At 45.3% G+C, this 19,754-nt stretch overlaps 1 protein-coding gene across 2 annotated transcripts in view; it reads right to left on the reverse strand.

The window, feature by feature from the left end:
• GABBR2 (gamma-aminobutyric acid type B receptor subunit 2) overlaps window positions 1-19,754 on the reverse strand; it is a 413,665-nt gene that overhangs the window by 176,442 nt on the left and 217,469 nt on the right. For both annotated transcript variants that reach the window (XM_024252745.3, XM_054520353.2), the window contains 2 exons: window positions 8,601-8,666; window positions 756-956 (listed from right to left, as the gene is read on the reverse strand). In XM_024252745.3, the coding sequence (XP_024108513.1) occupies window positions 756-956; window positions 8,601-8,666 (267 nt within the window). The remainder of the gene's footprint in view (window positions 1-755; window positions 957-8,600; window positions 8,667-19,754) is intronic.

Here is a 19,754-nt window from a genome sequence, read left to right on the forward strand (position 1 = left end):
TCATGGAAGCATGCAGAGGCCCTGAGGCTGACACACCCTGTCCAATGTCCCGCTCACAGTCGTGACAGCATCAAGGTGCCAGACACCATGCTAGTGGCTTGCACCACCTGCCATCAATCCTCCTGATAATCCCCAGAAGGGGGTTATCACAGATATAGAAGCAGAGATATAGAAGATACATCTATAGAAGGGACATCCCAAGATCACAACAGTGGACTGAATAGTGGCCCTTAAAAATATATATCCACACAGATATAGAAGCAGAGGCTTGGAGAACACAGGTTCAAGGTCACACAGGTGGTAGTGGCAAAATTGGGGTTTGACGCAGTCTGGCAGCTCTACAGCATGTGTTTCCCAAAGTCTACTTAAGGCGTCTTTCCTCTCCTCCAGGAGAGCACCAACACAACTGAGAATGACATCTTAGGTAAGAGGAGCACGGGATGAACCTTTGCAGAGTCTAAAGGGCCCTGAAGTTGATGCCAGGACTCCATCCATAGATGTATACATAACATGTGTACTGACTGTGCTATGTGCTTCACAATATCCTTACCTCATTTGGTTCTCACAGTTGCCTAGAGAGGTAAGCAGTGGAGGGTTGTACATACCACATTTTACAGGTACAAGAGGCTCAGAGAGGTCAAGTGATTTGCTCAAAGTGACACGGGACAATAAATGTGCACTTTTGGCCAATGTCATCAGACAAGGTGATCAAAGGAGGTGGGGTGGAAGGTTGAAATGGGGACCAAGGCACTGACCTTTCCTGAGATGGTCTTGATCTGCTTGGAGCTCAGGGGCTCGAAATCCACGCCAATGTAGCCCTCCATGGCAGCAAGCAGATTCTTCCGGAGGCAGCGGGATGAGTTGGCTTCCGTGTGCACCTGCTCCCACCAAGAAGGCTCGTACCAGCCCGGGATGATCCACTGGTATTTACTACCATACATGTTCTCCTCATATGCCTGCAAAAGATGGAGTGACTATGAAGGCACCGAGAGTCGCACAGTTCAAGGCTCTGTGCCCTGGAAGATAGGTGGGGAGGAAGGCTTCCTCTTCCCAGAGGATTCAGGAAATGTTTAATTACTTGTTTGGTTTCTTCCTTGTTATTTATCAAAGGATCCAAGGTAGTTTATGGATAACATGTATAATAAAATAATAAGTACTGAATACAAATTAAAACATAAGGGCCCAGAAAAATATAAATTATGTTTCCCGAAGATAGAAGGAACAGAATGTAGACAGACCAAAGGTTCTAACCATATTCAGCATTAGCTGCCAATTTCACCATGAACTTCCCAGCAGCCCAAGAGAAAAGGGCAACAAGGTTATTTACACAACTCTCATTATCAATAAGGAGAAAACATACCAGATCTTTGGGGAAACAAAGTATTTTCTAGTCTCTAACCCTAAAAATGTCCCATATGGAGAGGATACTCTCAAATTAGCCAGTTTAGTATCAACACAACCTCTACAACAAAGAGATTTCATAAAGCTAATTTTTGTATAGATCTTTACTAAAAGCTGAGGCCTCATAACACAACCCAGGGGGAACAATTTTTAAGGGGCCAAGATAACTTAATCTAAGTGTGTAGTTTATATAAGATGCCACTTGGCAAACCGAGAAGTCTCTCTGAATCTTTATCCAAAACACAGAGTGTATAAATTCAGATCCTAAAAAAAGTCCCTTACATTTTTATATCTTACATGGATCTTATTTGATTGTCACTCACATTCACTCTGGGAGGTGGTTTATCATCCTCATTCTAGAGAGGAGGAAACTGAAAATCAGACAGGGAAAGTAACTTTTCCAAGGTCAAACAGTCAGAGAGAAAAGTCAGACCTGGATCTAGGTCTGCTGACTTTAAGGGTACAAAGCTACACTGCTTGCTTTCCATTTAAAGAAAAAAAGTCATCAGAAGGTTCTAATGCACCCCTACTTGACTCTAATTCTTATTGTCATTATTTTATATCAGGAAAATCATGGTTTTTGATAGCTTTGATTCAAGCAGAAAAGTCCCAGTTTGTAGGACTGTCAGGTTCCATCAAAATTGGGTTCGGAATAAAGTTTCTAAGTGGTGGTCATGTTCCCGTAAGTAAACAAAATACCCAGAAGTGACTACAGAGAGCAGGGGTGGATGGAAATTTCCTCTGTGCATTGATGGACTGCCCGCATTCTAAACTGAAACCTTAAACAATCCTTCCGTTCATCCCTGGGGAGCCACCCACATTAGAAGGAGATGTTGGGAAACCATTCATGTCGCACCCCTTGGCCTACAGCAGGGTTGATGTGAGAGGACAGGAGGGTGTAGCGAGAGAAGCCTGAGATTGCTCTGGACTCTGGGAAGGTTCTTGCTGCCTTCCACTTAGGGTCCAGGAGGCTAAAGTGAGGGTCTGTCCACAGAAGTGAGGCCAGAGCTCCCAACAACTCCTATATGTTAGAGAAAAGTTACCATCAAGTCTAACAGTCAGAGGGGCACTCCCCTCATCCCAAGTCCAAAGGCTACTCCTCTAAAACACCCTTAATACCTGAGAAAGCCCAGGCTTCAGTATGGAGCAGCTCATTGGGGTACATGTGAGTTAAAAGATTTGTTCCTTGATTTAAGCTCAGATCCCCTCTCTGTGGTCTCCACCCATTGGTTCAGCAAAGCATCTGAAGATTAAATAGACATTGCTTAACAAAAGACCCCTTCAACTATCTCAAGGCAGTGATCACACTGTCTCTTCGCTAGACTCCTTCGATGATACAGGACCTTCGCTTCCCTCATTTTAGACACTGTACTTCTCATAATGCAACCTCAGATCACAGTCATTTTTCCAGCAACTACATTACAATGTTGCCCCAAACAAAACTGTCGTGGAAAATACAGAAAACTCTCGTATTTTAATTACCTAACAAAATCCCAGCTGAAGAAAAGCAGGCAGTCTCCAGGGCTTCTCTCTAATGAATGAAATTTAGTCCACAGAAACTTGTTTTCAAAAAAAAAAAAAAAAAGAAAAAGAAAAAAAAAAAAAGAAAAGAAATGCCAGATCCTGGCTGGGGACTAGACTTTTGAATAAAAGCGTCACCCTAGTAATCCCAGGTCATTTAATCAATGGCAGAGCCTGTGAGACTTCACAACTCTCATTCACAACTCTCATCTTTTACTGACAGAGATCTCATGTGTATTGAGGTCTCATTACGTGTGTTGCCATTTTTATATATTATTTTATTCTCACAACTACCCTATGAGGTATGCACTATTATCTAAATTTTATAGATGAAATTTTCTCAACACTTATAGCTGGTAAGTCAAAGGGACAAGACTCGAAGTCCATTCTTGAAGTTCCCCTCTTAGCAAAACAAAACAAAAACATTTTTGGAAGTTTTCTCAATCTTATAAGGTTGTAGCAAGGAGACAGCTCCACTTATGAGGAAGTAAGAATCAGTAGACGCAGAGTGGCTGGGCGCGTTGGCTCATGCCTATAGCTCTTTGGGAGGCCGAGGTGGGGGGATCACTTGAGGTCAGGAGTTCAAGACCAGCCTGGCCAACATGGTGAAACCTTGTCTGTACTAAAAAATACAAAAATTAGCTGGGCATGGTGGCACATGCCTGTAATCCCAGCTACTCAGGAGGCTGAGGCAGGAGAATTGCTTGAACCTGGGAGGCAGAAGTTGCAGTGAGCTGAGATCACACTACCGTACTCCAGCCTGAGTGACAGAGTGAGACTGTCTCAAAACAAAAACAAAAACAAAAACAAAACGCAGAGTGAGGATATGAAAAGGCCTTCTGATCAGACACAAAGGCAGATTTTCTTCACACGTGATAATTAAGACCATGTGGTAATTAATTAAGAGGCAGCACTGAGCAGGAAGTTCAGAGGAGAAAATCAGATCAGCTCTGACAGTTCTTCAACCAGCTACTGTCCTGTTGTAGCTGTTTCTTGTAAGTGAGTTTTCCAGAAAACAGAAGCTTATTCCATTTGAATGATAATACATTTTATTTAGAACATCAGTCAATTTTGATGAAGACAAAACTTTTTCTAACATAGCTTCTGAACTTCTGGGGAAAAGAAAATAATACAGTCAAATGGCAGATTTTCTGCCACATGCCTGCCAGGTAACTCACGCACACAACTCCTGGAGCCCCACTTTTCCCATGGACAGACAGTGGAAAGCAAAGCCTGCCTCACTGTACTGATTTAAGAATTAAATGAGATAATCTGTGTATCATGCATGGCAAACACTATGTTCGGAAACATTTTAGCTGCCCCTTCTCATTCTCTTCTCCTCCTGGTAACTCATAGTTTCATTCTGAACATAAGTCACTGTTCTGGGCTATGTTCTTGGGCTTAGAGAAGACTGCCCCAAACACCAGATGGCCCCAGACAGTTGTACTTAGACTTTGGATCCACTTTTCATGGCTTTTTGTCTCCTTTCTAGCTGTCAGTTCTACACTGTCATTTTTCACTATCATCAAGTTCCTCTCCCTCACTCTGAATTTGCTGCTTTTAAACTGCTATAGGCTTGGAAAGTAGGGCGCCTAGATTGCTAAGCATATTTGTAGAGCAAAAGTAAGCAGGCTTTGAGCGAGGCTCTCCTGCAAGGAAGGTAGACTGGGCTTGGATAGATCATCCATTGTCTAATGCAACTGCGGAAATGCCTCCAGGACTCCATTTCAGTACTCCTGTGGTCAGAAGGGCTGAGGTTGTTGGACACATGAGTTTTAACTAGGCACTGGTATGCTTCTCTGTCTCCTCCGCCAGATGGGGAGTTTTGGGAGGGTGGGGCCACGCCAGTTCTCTCCTGGAGTCCCAGGGCTTTCCACAGTGCCTGGTATACAGGGGCTACTCAATCAATGGTTGTGGACTGACCGAATGAATGCATTTCTAATTTATTTGGTCACCTTGATTTTTGTTTTCCTTTTTCTTGAGACAGGGTCTGGCTCTGTCACTCTGGCTGGAATGCTGTGGCATGATCATGACTCACTGCAGCCTCGAACTTCTGGGCTCCAGCAATCCTCCCACCTCAGCCTCCTGAGTAGCTGAGACTACAGGCACATGATACCACACCCAGCTAATTTTTAAATTTTTTGTAGAGATGAGGTCTTGCCGTGCTACCCAGGCTGGTCTAACTCTTGGGCTTAGGCTATCTTTCAGCCTTGGCCTCCCAAAGTGTTGGGATCACAGGCATGAGCCACCACACCTCCATTTTCTCTGCATCTGGTAGAAATGTGGTCTTAGGACCTATGACTGACAAACGGGTACTATTGCACGAGAGTGGGCCATCCTGAGTTCACACGCTTCAGCCCCATGAACCCCTTTGGTTCCTACTAGCTGTAGACATGTAGCCACGACACGATTTTAAAAAAAAATCTAATTTCATCATTTAATTAAGTTTCCTTTTGCCTCCTCCACTCCCCATGCAAGAAAGACATTTCCTTTTTATATTAAGGTTTACAACAATAATAGTAATAAACCCTCGCATCAGTAAGGCAGTTAACAGTTGGGATGAAGCTTTCCCTTTGGTGGCCTCATTTAAGCCTCTCAACAACCCCATGAAGCAGACGGGGTAGGGATCGTTGCTTCCATTTCAGAGATGAGGCAGCTGGGGACCAGAGATGTAAAGTGACCTGATTGAGGTCACACAGCTGGCAGAGCTAAAACCAGAACCCACATTAGAGTGCTTGAGAATTTAGAACAGACCACTGAGGACAGAGGAGAAGACAAAAGCAACATGCCATGCTCATACTGTGCTGATGCCAAAATGAACATTTGCCACAGGGCTATAAATAGGCCTTGCATTTGCTGGAGTCTGCGATCCCATTGGGTGGCAGTTCCAATCTCAAGAACACAGCAACACGCTGTAAAGTTTCCAGGGCAGCATTTGGATGGCAGAGACATGGTTGTTTCCATGTGGTCTCTGCTCTGACTCCAATAGAGACAGGAAGGCTCTCTCGGGGGCCTCTGCTCTGAGCGTCTCGTCCCTCTCTCACTTATCAGTCTTGATCCAGCGTGAAAACATTGAACAGTCTCTCCTTAGGACCTTCTGGACCTTCCAGAAGAACTCCTTCCTAACCAGACAAGACCATAAGTCCTTGAGGGCAGATTCCATCTGGGGACCCAACACATGGACACTACACCCAGCCCAAAGCCTCTGAGAAACTCCTTGGAATGGGGCAGCAAGTGAAGACTCTAAGAGAAACCTCATCTCAAAATGCCAAGACTAACAAGAGTGAAGAGGAAAATGGGATGAGAAGGTGGGATGGTGTCCCCGTGCCATGTGGAAGGCAGACAAGCCAGGGGGCTTTGGGTCGAGAGGAAGACAGCCATGCCGTCTGTTCAGAAGCAGAAACCACGGCTGGGAAAGCCACTTGGAAACTCATCCCAGTGCATGACAGAGTGAGATCACAGTCACACCTGGGCTTTGGTTTGGCTTAAATCAGAACATAAGGCCCATCTATGTTTCTTGCAAACTGGAGGTGGCCAGGGCCTGGTGTGGCATCTTCATGGATCATTTTTATTAATTTATTTTTTCTGACGTTACTTGTTTTCCTCATTCGATCAACACCAATCACCCACCATGCGCCAGCTCCTTGCAAGGCCCTGGGGATACTGGAGAGGGGACACCAAGTTTCTTTTGTGAAAGAAAGCACACTCTCAAATTTGGACCATTATTTTCCTTTTTAAGGTGGGTTATTTCTGGACCCTAGGTAGTAAGGAGCAAGGTTTTACGAGTTTTGGAGTAAAATTTTTAAATCTATTCACTCTATATTTTCTATTTTTCTCATGGTCCTCCTTCAATTTCAATGTGGAAAGACCTCTTGCTACTCTCCACTGATAAATAGAATGCTTAACACAATTTTGTGGAATCTACCCGTAAAACTTGCCAGTAAATGGTGGCCCATTCCATCTTTGGACACCTGAGACCCTAATAGAAACAAACAAAAAAAGATGGCCGGTATTTACTGAGGGTTCACTGTACATCAGATACTATGCAGAGGGTTTTTGCTCAACAATCTTATCAGACAGGTGTTATAATCCCCATTTTACAGATGAGAAAACTGGGGCTCAGAGAGTGTAAACAACACACCCAACTTCAATAATAAGTAGCAGAACAGGGACTCAAGCCCAAGCTGATCGACTCCTGAGCGCCAACCTCCATCCAAGATCCCCTGAAATGTCAGCCTCACAGCCTCTCCCTCCTCCCGGCTAAATCAGAAGATGATCTGACAGTTCTCGTTTTGCTCCTGAGCCTTCAGGTTCAAATAACCACACGTGACCACGGCTTCCAGCCATGGCTCTGTCCTCACTCCTTGTCTCTTTTCAATTCCTACACCTGTCCAAAACAGGCCACCAGGAGCTGCGCAGGTCTCCCTAGGTGGGGTCTCTCCAGCAAAGAGCAGAGGGACTACCCTGCCCTGGATGTAGACATGCAATTTGAGGTCACCTCGGCTCTCTGGCACTGTGCTCACGCTGATGACCTTAGTTACCAGACCCTGTAGTAAACTGGGGGTCATCTGGAACATCCAAAGTCCCTTCTCTTCTCAACACACAGTACTCCTCAGCTATCCCTCTACCACTTGGACTTAGGCAGCTTCATTTGTTCTAATATAATATGTTAGGACGATTTACTCTGCTTGGATTTAATCAAACATTCCAACCTGTTAAAGTTCTTTGCACTCAAACTCTGTCATCCAATGCATTTCATGATTTCTAGAATTCCTATTTATAACCTCATCCACATTACTGACAAAAAGATAAAAGATCAGAGAGGACAGAGATCTGCAGCCCATCACCAGACACTACGCCTAGAATGACCTCAGTCTAAAAGGTGAAGCTTATTGGCCAGACAGTGACTCACCTGCCTGGGCTTTCATTTTGTTGACTTTTCTCCTGACACGATGGGGAGGATTGGGAGCTGGGACATCAAAATGGAAACTGACTTAGTTCCTGTGTTCTGTCCCCTACATCTAACTTAAGCTAGAAGTCATATGGAGAAAACCTTTTTTTTAGAGACTAGATTGGGGATCAGGTGAATGGGGATGGAGCCTTGGCTCTGCCATGAATTGGCTGAGGGCCCTTGGACAAGTCCCTTTACTCTATGGAGCTCTAGTTCCTCATCTGTAAAATGGGAAAATCATAGTTGCTTCACATGGTTATTGAAAAGATTAAATGAGATAAGGCATAAAAAGGTCACCTTTGTCACCTGTCACATACTAGACAGCTATAAAGGATTCAGGAGTAGAAAATCAATAGTTGATAATTTGTCCCTAACCTAAGACTCTGAGCCCTACCTACAGGGCAGGGAGGGGGTCTGAGTCACTTCAGCCTCAACCCTGATTTCTGGTATCTCTCTGGCTAAGTTGAGCAGACTTAGAATTAGCCAACAAGGCTTAGACGATGGGTTAGACTGAGGTCCCTGGTTCCTCGATGATGGTATTGTTCTGAGCCCTGGGGTTTTAGCTCCCTGGAAAGAGGAAAGAACAGTGAACATAACTCTTCTGCTTCCAGGATCCCAGGCTCCAGTCCTATGATCCCACTCACAGACTGAGCAGGGAGAGAATGAGTATGGGAAAAAGCTTTGTGAACCTCCCCAAAGACACGAATGATACAACTGTTTTACTTACACAACAGAACACTTTTGCTGCCATATTCTGGTCAAACTGGCCAAGGATGATCCGCACATCATTCCCCTGTGGATGGAAGGACACATCATGAAGGTGAGTAGATGTTCAGCACCCCATAAAGGGTTCAAGGCTGTGGCAGACAACATTCCTGAACCTCTGGCTCTTAGCCAAGAGCTCTGCCTGGGCAGGTGGGCAGGGCAGAACCTCACCCCCAACCCCAGCCCAGCCTGGATTCTCTAGCCGTCTCTAGGGCTGGCTTTCTTGTGGCTCCTGCAGTCAGTCCACCCGGTCTCATGGGCAAGCCCTAGGGCAAGTCTGTACAGGCTGGAGGCTAAAGCTGACTGCTCTCAGGGGCCTTGCGACCTCCCCTGTTCTCCTCCCACCAGGGCAGGCAAACCCTGCAGTCCGTGGAGGCATCATCTAACCTTCTTCTTCACTTTACATATAGGAAAACTGAGGCCAGATGAGGAGAAAGGAGCTTCTAAGGCCCCTGGGGAGTTGGTGGCAGAGACAAGACCCCAGCCAACCACACTCTGCTGCCCTGCCACAGTGTTCTAGCCCTTTCTACCTTCTTGATTGTTAATCCCTCAAGAAATTCCTGGAGCCCACAGAGCTTCCCAATTAAGAGGTTTCAGACTCGCTTTGAGCTTTGTTCGCATCTCAGCTCTACCAACAAACCATGGGTGGCCTCTGGTCACTCCTTTTCCATCTCATCCCCAGTTTCCTCATCTGCAAAATGAGGATAATGGTAGTACTTTCCTTACCGGATTTCTGGGAAGACTAAGTGAAATAGTCCTTGTAAAGTGCTTAACACAGTGCCTAGCACATAGTGAGTGTCCACCTTTATTTCTAAGGAAAATCTATTTTTGAAAGCTCTATACATGGGATTACATTCATTATCTCAGTGTGGTTAATACAAATGTGTACAGCGACCCCTGTGACTCATTCATTCATTCAACAGACAATTACTGAGCATCAGCCAGAGGCTCTCCTGGGTCAGGTAAATGGGGTCTTCGTTGCTTTCTGGGGCATTGGGATCCAGCTGGGTCCTGCCCCATGGAGAAGAACAGGCTGAAAGAGAATGGGTGAGGCAGCCACCAGGAGACCAGCCAGGCCCTGGCCCAAACACCTGCTCCCCAACCCAGCCGCTTCCTGCCCTCCACTGTGAGGCCCAGCCTTGCAGGTGGTGCCACCTTCCTGCTGTTCATCCATCCCCTCCAGCAGGCCTCATGGCCCTTTGATGCATAAAGTAGAAAAATATGCTTTTAAAGATCAGTTTTTAGCATCTTTCAAAATTGGAAAGTGCTGACTGAGAGGCCATTTTACTCATCATGTACTTTAGCAAAATAAAGAAGGCCTGGATTCTAAAATCATCTTTCGTTTGCAAGCAAGAATGGAAAGAAGAGGGGAAAAAAAACACTGGCTCTGAAAGGACTTTAAAAGATCGTTAACAGAGCAGTGGAAGGAAGGCAAGCCTTTGTCATCACCACGTCTGCAATGCTATAAAAAGTTCTAAGCTGCTTCCGTTCTGTGGACTTGCTTCCAGGCATGCTCCAAGATCTTTCTGCTTGTTTGTTAAAAATTTTTAGCATTTTTTGCTGCTGACAGTACCCATCCATCCATCCATCCTTTCATCCAGTAAGTATCTATTGATCATCTACTTTGTGCCAAACCGTGTGTTGCTAAACATGGTATGGTAAAAAGAGCTTATTAGATTTTGAAGTCAGAGACCTGGGTTCAAATCACAGCTCCACCTCTGATTAGCTGAAAACTTTGGGTCTTAATCTCCTGGAGCCTCAATTCCTTCATCTCTGAGAAAGGGATAATCCTATCTACCTTGCCCAGTGGTTGTCAATTCATCATAATGAAACTCACCCGGTGGCTTCCATGCTGCTCTCTGCTGGCTCCCCTCCTGCCTGCCTGGCCACTCCTGCTCATACTCCTCATCATCAGCTCCTGACCTTTCTGCCCATCCCTAAATGCTGGTATTCTGTCCTTAGCTCTTTGCTCCCATCACTCTTCCTGGGCCACCTAGTTCATGACCCCAGCCACAACTGTTCTCTGCGTGCTGTGGACTCCAAATCTCTCCCCCCAGCCTCAGGTTTTCTCCAGTTTCCCACCAGACTCTTCCACTTGGATTCTCTCAGGCACCTCCAGCGCAACATGTCCCAAGCTGAATCCACCAGCTTTCCCAAGACGCCCTTTCCTCCTCCTGTGTTTTCCATTTCTGACAATGTCAGGAACTTGGGAGTCATCTTAGACTCACTCCTCTTCTTCAACCCTCATCCAAGCCATAACCGGAACCTGTTGGTTTTGTCTGCTCACAACTAGCTCCTTAATCAGCCCCAACCCTCCAGCCCCACTTTCCTGAGTTTGGTTACCATCATTTCTTACTCAGTGAACAGCAACAGCCTCCCTGCATCCTTGCCATGAATCCTGCCCCATCCACCCATCACCACAGAGCAGAGGAAGGGTTCATTCCTAGATTCAAGTCTGATTGTGTGAAATCTGTCCATGGCTTCCTGAGGTTTGCAGATCAAACACTGAGCTCCTTAGCACATTCAAGATGTGCTAAAGATAGAGATGGTAAAGATCCTATGCAGTCTTTACCAACTGACTTGTGCTCAATTCTCTATCACATTTCTCATACCCTGCCTTGGCAGTGAGTCCTAAAACAGGACTGCATTCATTCATTCATTCATTCACTCATTCATTTATTTATTCATATTCCCACTTTGCCCCCCACCCATTCCGCAAGTCTATCCCTCCAGAGTGCCCTTCCCTCTCCTCCCACTTACTTTGCCCACACAGCTGCTACTAACCCTTCCTACCTTAGCCCAGGCTCCTCTGTTCTGAGAAACCATCTCTTTGTCCCATCAGGCTTGGTGGCCACTTCTTCCGCTGTAAGCCTGGACCACCCTGTGCTTGCCTCCAACGTGGCTCAAGTCCACTTACTTGTCTGTCTTCCCCACTGAAGTAAGGGTAACTTGACTTATCTGTAAGTCCCCAGCTCCCAGAACACGGCACTACACATATGTCAACAAATATGTGTTGAATGCACGATGAAGTGAATTAATCCAATGTGCAGCATCACGCACAATGCCTGGCCTACACTGCTTATTTGGTCACTAGTAGCCATAATCTTCACTGCACTAATATCTGGCCAGCCCCATGGTCTAGACCCTGGGCTCACCACGTCCACTTCTTGAGTAGACTGAGGGACACACATCTTCATAGCTGACCTCCTGACCACCTGCTGACAGTTAAACAACCAGCTCTGCCACTTGTGGACCATTTGGTGTCTTTGTTGCTATGACAACCAAGTTGCAAGGACCACTTGGTTCAGTGCTCCCAGGCTGTTAGATTTGGATGGGGCCCATGGGATCCCCCATCTAGCTAATCTCTTCCCAGAGAGGTACAAGCTCTCCCAGGGCTCCAAAGAACCAAAATGAAAGCCAGAGCTCTCATTTTGGTTCTCCTTGACCATTAGAGGGCCCTGGAGAAAGATCCTATGCACAGCCAGGTCATGCCTGCTGCAGGAAGCTGTGAACACACACTCTGCTTCTAGATGGTGAGAAAGAGGGGGCAAGACGCTGCCAAGTCTGGAAGGAAGGAGGAGCAGCCCGGAATCCAGGGTTGGGGGGAGGCCAAACGGGGGGTGAGGCTGGATTGGGATCTTGGGGGCACCATAGAGCAGTATAAAGAGTTTGAGGTGCTTCTCAAACTAGGGTATGTGCATTCTAGAGCACGAGGAGGTGTCCTGAGGGCAGGAAATGCAGATATACTGGGTTCTCCTTTGAAGTAGCAACTTACTGGAAGATTCAGGGGTTAGGGGAAACGTTTTGGATTTGGGGAATCTTAATAGTTTTTCCACACACGTGCATGCTCTCATGAAAGTTCCAGAATCATGCTTTTCAATGTTGCATAGCTTGTATCTTTTCCTGAAAGTCCAGAGAGTAGAAAGAAGAAATTTGGGAATAGCAGTAGCCCCTGCTTTCATACAAGCCCCCTGCCCCCTGCCTGGGTATGGGCCCATTCTCTTATGCTGAAAGGGCTTGGGGCAGTTTAGGCAGCAGTAGGGAGTAGAGAGGGGCAGCCATAACCATCCCTGAGGATGACTGACAGATCAGAGCTGTGATATTACAAAGGACTGGAAACGTGGCAGAGGGCAGGGTCTGGAAAATCCTGTGCCCTTCCAGGGACTTGGCTCTGCAGGGACTTTCCTGGAGTGAAAGCAGAGGACCTGAGTTGGGGCAAATGAGATGGCCAGGTCTACGGTTGGAGACCATACATGGAGACCTATGTTCACACCCTCAAGAGGCTACTATCACAGGAAAGGGGCAAAAGTGGAAGGAAACAGCGATGGGAATGGGGTAGGAAAATGGGGAGGGGTATTCAGCCCAAACCCCCAACAGTGACAGGATGAGTGAGGGAGAGGCCCACTAAACTCCCCCTGGAGAGGAGTCTAATGTTGCCAAACCCTGGGTAGGTTTCCTTTCCCTTTTCTTGACCCCGTCTCATCCCTCATCTAGAACCACTTTGTCTCTGGGATGCTTAAAGAGAGCTAAACACACACACACACACACACACACACACACACACACACACACAGAGGCACGCACACACACTCACGCACGCACATGACACTTAGCAAGGATAACCCAATTCAAAGAACTAGCATGTACCCCCAGTTTGCAAGCAACCCTAACACCATAAAAATAACAACTCTCAAGCCCTTTCTGAGCTGTTGTGCTAAACAGTCCGTCAGGCCCACCCTGGGAGGTGGGCGCTATTATTATGCTCACTTTGGAAAGATTCATGAGCAAAGCAAGGTCCAAAGAATTAAGCAACCTTCCCAGGTGCAGTCCCCTCCTTGGGGCTGGTACACCCGCCCTGGCTGCAGTGAGGGTGGGCTGCTGACAGCTCACTCCCTTCTCTGGAGAACTGCCCTTAGCTAAGGGGAGCTTCCTGGCCATGGGAGCCATGCCATGCCCCACACCCCACAGAGAGCAACCAACAACTGACTCACACTGGTGGAAAACTCCAGCCCCCTTGCTGAAAGTTAGGATCAGCTCTGTGGTGCTGTCTGTGCTCCGGAGACCCCTGTGGGGCCAGGCTAAACTGGTATCCATCCAAGACAGAGCTCCTCCTGCCTCATCCTGCTTCCCTCCCCTTCTCCTAAGAGTACTTCCACAATAAATCACTTTCCCAAGCATCTCAGGCTCTGTTTGTAGGGACTTCAACCTAAGATGCCAGGTCACACAAATAGGAGGTGGCGGCACTGGCCTTGCCCCAGGTGGGTGTGGTCCCAGAGCCTGAGTGCTTGACCCCTCGCTCCTATCTACTGCCTCCCAGTTGAGGAGGCAAACCCCACTGGGTCTGAGCTGCTGGAGCTCAGCACTCAATCTGCAGCAACAGCTAATCGAGAAAAGTCATGCAGATGTTGAAGTGAAAGGATATAAATGGCAAATGCAATCCTGAGCCACTAAAATCGCTGGTGTGCATTTAAAAGTGCAGGACAGCAGAGGTGAGGAAGATTAGGGACCATGCCCTCCAGCCAGCCTTCCTTGCCTCTAGAGCATGGAATCTTGCAAGGAAGGTCAAGCTCAACCCTGAGCCTGACCCTGACCTCTGGGTTGTCTGGAATCTCCTGCCACCCACGCATCTGTCTAGGCCCACTCAATGGCATCCTGGTTTCTCAGAGCTTAGCCTCGCAGACCACCTACTGTGCTGGGCTGCTGAAAATTCAAATGTCACAATGCTATATAAAGAGATGAGAGGCTATAAACCCCTAAGGCAGCTGAGCTGTTAGAGGCTGGCCATGACCTGGGCCAGCAGGCACTGCCTAAGGCTTTGGAAGCCCAGGCCAGTCCTGTGCCCCAACTGTCTGGCTGTAGACCTGGAGTGGGCCCTAGAAGTTTAGCCTACAATGTTCTCCAAAGTCCCTCCTGGCTCTGACAAACTGATACCACACCCAGAATGAGTAGTCCCTTTTATTTAGCTAAAATTTGTCTTACTTAGACCCCACCCCCCACTGGAAATGTCCGTAAAGGCAGAGAAGCAGGAAGCATACGCTTCACTCTCAAGGAAGGGAGCGAAGAGGGAATAGCCCACAGCAGCCCAGTGGAAAGCATGGCATTTCTTTAAAGTTTATTCTTGTATCTTGAAAATTCATGTATATTTAACACTCTAATAATATATCTATGTCGTAAGTTAAAAATAATACCTTTTCGTCTCCATGTCTCTGAGCAAACCTGGCCTGTGAGAAGGATGCATCATGTTTATTCTGCAGCTTTGTATCCCCTTGGGGTGTCTGTATGAACTTCAGTTTCAGGCAGTCAGGATGGACTCCTGGCCTATGGGGGTGGCAGTTCTCATCAGGTCTCTCCTATCTGGTTGGGAAAAAGGGGGTCAATTGCCTAAGGACTTTTTTTTGGCCAGAGTCAAGAGGGAGAGCACAGTTCCCACTGGGACTTTCCCATGGAGCAAGGGGAGGGCAGTCCTCTCAAAACCTACCTTTGTAGTTGTCTTATGACAGGCAGAATAATAGCCACATCCTGGCTGGGCACAGTGGCTCATGCCTGTAATCCCGGCACATTAGGAGGCCAAGGCAGGAGAATCACTTGAGCTCAGGAGTTCAAGACCAGTCTGGGAAACGTGGAGAAACCCTGTCTCTACAAATATATACATATATATATATAATATATATATAAAATATATATTATATATAATATATATAAAATATATATTATATATAATATATATATAATTATACATAAAAGATATATTATATATAATATATATAATTATACATAAAAGATATATTATATATTATATATTATATATAAAATATATGATATAATATAAAATATAATATATAATATATTATATAATATAAAATATAATATATAATATATTATATAATATAAAATATAATATATAATATATTATATATAATATATATAGATATATATAATATATATATAATATATATAATATATATATATATTATATATATATATAAGCTGAGTATGGTGGTGCATGCCTGTAGTCCCAGTTACTTGAGAGGCTGAGGTGGGAGGATTGCTTGAGCCCAGGAAGTTGAGGCTGCAGTGAGCTGTGATTACACCACTACACTCCAGCCTGGGTGACAGAGTGAGACCCTGTCCCCACTCCCCCAGCCCCCCAGAAAAGGCCACATCCTAATCCCCAGAACCTGTGAGTATGTTATGTCACGTGGTAAAGGGAAAATTCACATTGCAGATGAAATTAAGGTTGTTTATCGGCTGATCTTAAAATAAGGAGATTTTCTTGGATGAGCCAGGTGATAATGTATTCACAGGGTCCTTAAATGTATTCACGTATTCACAAGGTCCTTAAACATGGCCGAGGCAGAGACAGTGATACAGTGTGGGGAAGGCTCCACTGACTATGGCTCACTTTGAAGACAGAGGAAGGGGACTGCCAGCTGAGGGATGCAGGTGGCCTCTAGATACTAGAACTAGAGCCTCCAGAAGGAACTTGGCCGCACTGACACCTTGATGTTGGCCTGTCAAGATCCATGTAGGACATCTGGCTTCCAGACAGTAAGATAAATTTGTGTTGCTTGAAGCTGTTCAGATTTGTCACAGCAGCAATGGGAAATGAAGACACCTCCCTCTCTGGAAAGGCCTTACCTTAGGCTTATCCTGTCTCCCTCCTCTCTCTGCTGACACTCAGTTGTTGCTGACTAGTCGAGTAGCTTTTCTGGTCAAAGCTGTCCCCTTAATATGAGGCATAAGGATCCCCACTAATATTGTTGGAGAATTGGGCTATTTTTGTGAGTCACTCAAAAAAGAAAGCCAAACATGGCTCTAAATGGCAGAGACATATTTTCTTTTCCTTTTTTAAGAGTAGAAAGCCTGGCTCAATTTAGAGGGTCTTCATGATGTTGCACTGGGGCCCAAATATTGCATCAATATAAAAAATAAAGATGAGAGCTTCTGCTTATCTGTGTCTTTCTGTCATTCCCTAGCACTTTTTTTTTAACCATTCCTCCACTTAAGGCAAGTAAGTTGCAAAGCCCGTTCACTCCTGTTTTGTTACCAAGAAGAAATGGGGGGAGACAGGTCATTTAAAAATGTTGGGTATGAGTAACCTTGGAATGTTGAGAGGCTATGCAGGAATCTTTCTGCTGACTGAGGAGTGTGGGTGGACACGAAGCTGGGAGGCATGCCGTGGAGGTTAAGAGCCAGTCTGTAGCTAGACTGCTGAGCTAGAATCTCAGCTCAGTCACTTAATAATAACTGGCCTCAGGCAAGTTATTAAACTTTCCTGAGCTTCAGTTTCTCTACCTATAAAATGGGGATAATAATAGTACCTATCTTCAGAGCAGGTGGTGGCAAACACTTTCTATAAAGGTCCGGATAGTAAATATTTTTGGTCTTATAGGCCGTAGAGTCTCTGTTGCAATTACTCAGTTCTGCCGCTGTAGCACAAAAGCAGCCAAAGACGTTGTGGTAAACGAATGTGTTCCTATAAAACTTTATTTACAAACACAGAGAGTAGGCCGGATTTGGCCCATGAGCTGTAATTTGCTGACTGCTATTGTAGAGTTATTGTGGGGATGAAGTGAATTCATGAATCTGTGGGCACAAAGGGAGTGCTTAAAAGTGTCCTCCTTTGATGTTAAAGCAGAAGCGTTGGATGAGGTCAGAAGAAGAGGCTGTGATAAGATGGAGAGAGAGAAGAGCCCTCTGGAAAGAGGTGGCTGCTGGCACAGCGCTGATGCAGGCAAGCAAGGCTCCTGTCTCCTCTGGTAAATTCACCTGCAATAGGGAAGCTCTGTGGGCCCAGAGACTCTAAATGAATTGCTCACAATCTCTCAGCTTTGCTTACTGTGTCAAAGTTTGGATTTTAGAAAGTCCTTTGTTATTATTTTAAGATATTCATTAAAAGATAGAGAGTTCCAAGGCTTCTTTCCCTGAAATTCCCTGATTTTATTATTTAGTATTTTATTATTTAGTCTTTTCTCTATTCCAGCATCTCTCAAGTTTCGAACATAATATCAACTACTGATTTTTCAGCCCCCGAGAGAGCCCAACAGTCTGCATACGGCGACCATCACACAATTGGGATGGCCCAGTGCCCTCTCTACAGAGGAAGACACCAAGGCGGGGACAGAGTCCAACCCCGGGTCCACTTGATTCAAAAGCCCCTGTTATGCTTGGCACAGGTGGCTAACACCTGTAATCCAGCACTTTGGGAGGTCAAGGCGGACAGATCACCTAAGGTCAGGAGTTTGAGACCAGCCTGGCCAACATGGTAAAACACCATCTCTACTAAAAATACAAAAATTAGCCAGGCCTGGTGGAGGGCGCCTGTAATCCCAGCTACTCAGGAGGCTGAGGCAGGAGAATCACTTGAACCCGGGAAGTGGAGGTTGCAGTGAACCGAGATCGCGCCACCGCACTCCAGCCTGGGTGACAAAGCAACACACACACACACAAAGCCCCTGTTCTGAGTTTCTGTCTGGGATGACGAAAAAGTTCTGGAAGTGGATAATGGGATGGTTGTACAACACTGTGAATGTACTTAATGCCACTGAATCGAACACTTAAAAATGGTTAAAATGGTAAATTTTATGTCGCATATATTTTACTACAATAAAAAAAGGGTCACAACTAGAACAGCATTCCCTATACTTTCTGAGTTCTGACAAAAAAAAGGAAAAAAGAATGCTGGTGATTTCTGTAAAAGTAGGGCATAGGGTTCCTGATGGTGGGGGCAGGGGGCTGTGAATAGAAGGGACTTTTGGGGTATCTGACAAAGTTCTCTGACCTGTGTGCTGTTTGCCTTATGATTCATTTAGACATTCATTTGATTTCTGTGGCTTTCAAATTGTTGTTTGATTTTACAATAAAAGATTTTCTTTAAAAGTTCCTGCTCTTTCCACAAAAATATTTGGTCTCCAGAGCACCCGGATTGAACTGAGGCAACTGCCCCTCCCATGTCAATTCCAGACATAAGGGTCTGTGGATGCCCCATGGTTGAAATAATGTACCACCAATTCCTCCAAAAAATGGAAATATGAATACAGGGCAGAAGGCCACTTTGGGGAAGGTTCATGAAGCAACTGAAATGTCCAGAAAGGGAAATCTGACACCTGGAACTCTCCCTATGAGTGCCCAGGACGTGGTCTCTATGCAGAGCGGCTTCCCAGTCCCACCTGGAAACAGCTAAACCTTAGCCACCCCCTGTTCAGAACAGGCTTGGAATGAGCTTAAAGGGCCTCGTGACTTCATCACACAGAAATGGTTTTATTTCCTGACTTTCTTGATACAAATTTTGATACACATCTGCTAAATCAGCCTTATTAATTTCATTATTCCATTCCTCTGTGCTCTTGCCTTCTTTTTTGCCTGGGTGAACTGTCCAAGAATGAGAGAGAGAGATGTTATGCGTCCCAATGCTATTGTGTTTCTGTCAATTTCCGTCTCTATTTTTAACAGGCTTTTCTTTCTTTATTTCAGTGAGATGTAATTTAAAGCAATAATAGTCCATGAGCGTGTTATTCTCAAGGTGGATTGAAGCCTTATCTATAGAAAAGGACTCTCCTTAATCCTGTTTGACACCTGTACCTTGAACACGCTTTGGTCTGATATGAATACTGGGATTCTTGCTGTAGATTGATTTGCTTGGTAGACCTTTGCTCAACATTTTACCTTCAACCTTTCAGTGTCATTTTGTTTATCTGATGTAAATAGCTAGCGTTCATTTTTTGAAACACAATCTGAAAGTCTTTTCCTTTTGATAATGAGTTTGGCCTATTTGAACTTCTGGTCAGAATCATTATATGTGGTCTGCACTGATCTGTTTTGTGCTTTCTGGTTTACATGTTTGCTTTCTGTTTTGAAACATGGATGAGATTTCCTTTGTTTTATTTTTGTGTTTCTGCAGCTTCAGGTTCTGTTTGCATTATGGTATATTTACCACTGAGTCATTCAGAGCATTCTTTAGCTTACATCTACCTAATTATGAAACTCATGAGCAAAATGGTCTCTTTTGAGTCCCTCTCCTAGTTAACACCAGGAGTTAAGCACCCTTTTTAAAAAAATTCATCTCTTCTTAGGCCTGTGAAGGTAATTGGGATTTTTATATCTCAATTATGCCTAT

This window comes from Pongo abelii, chromosome 13, assembly GCF_028885655.2.
Source record: "Pongo abelii isolate AG06213 chromosome 13, NHGRI_mPonAbe1-v2.0_pri, whole genome shotgun sequence".
NCBI lineage: Eukaryota > Metazoa > Chordata > Mammalia > Primates > Hominidae > Pongo > Pongo abelii.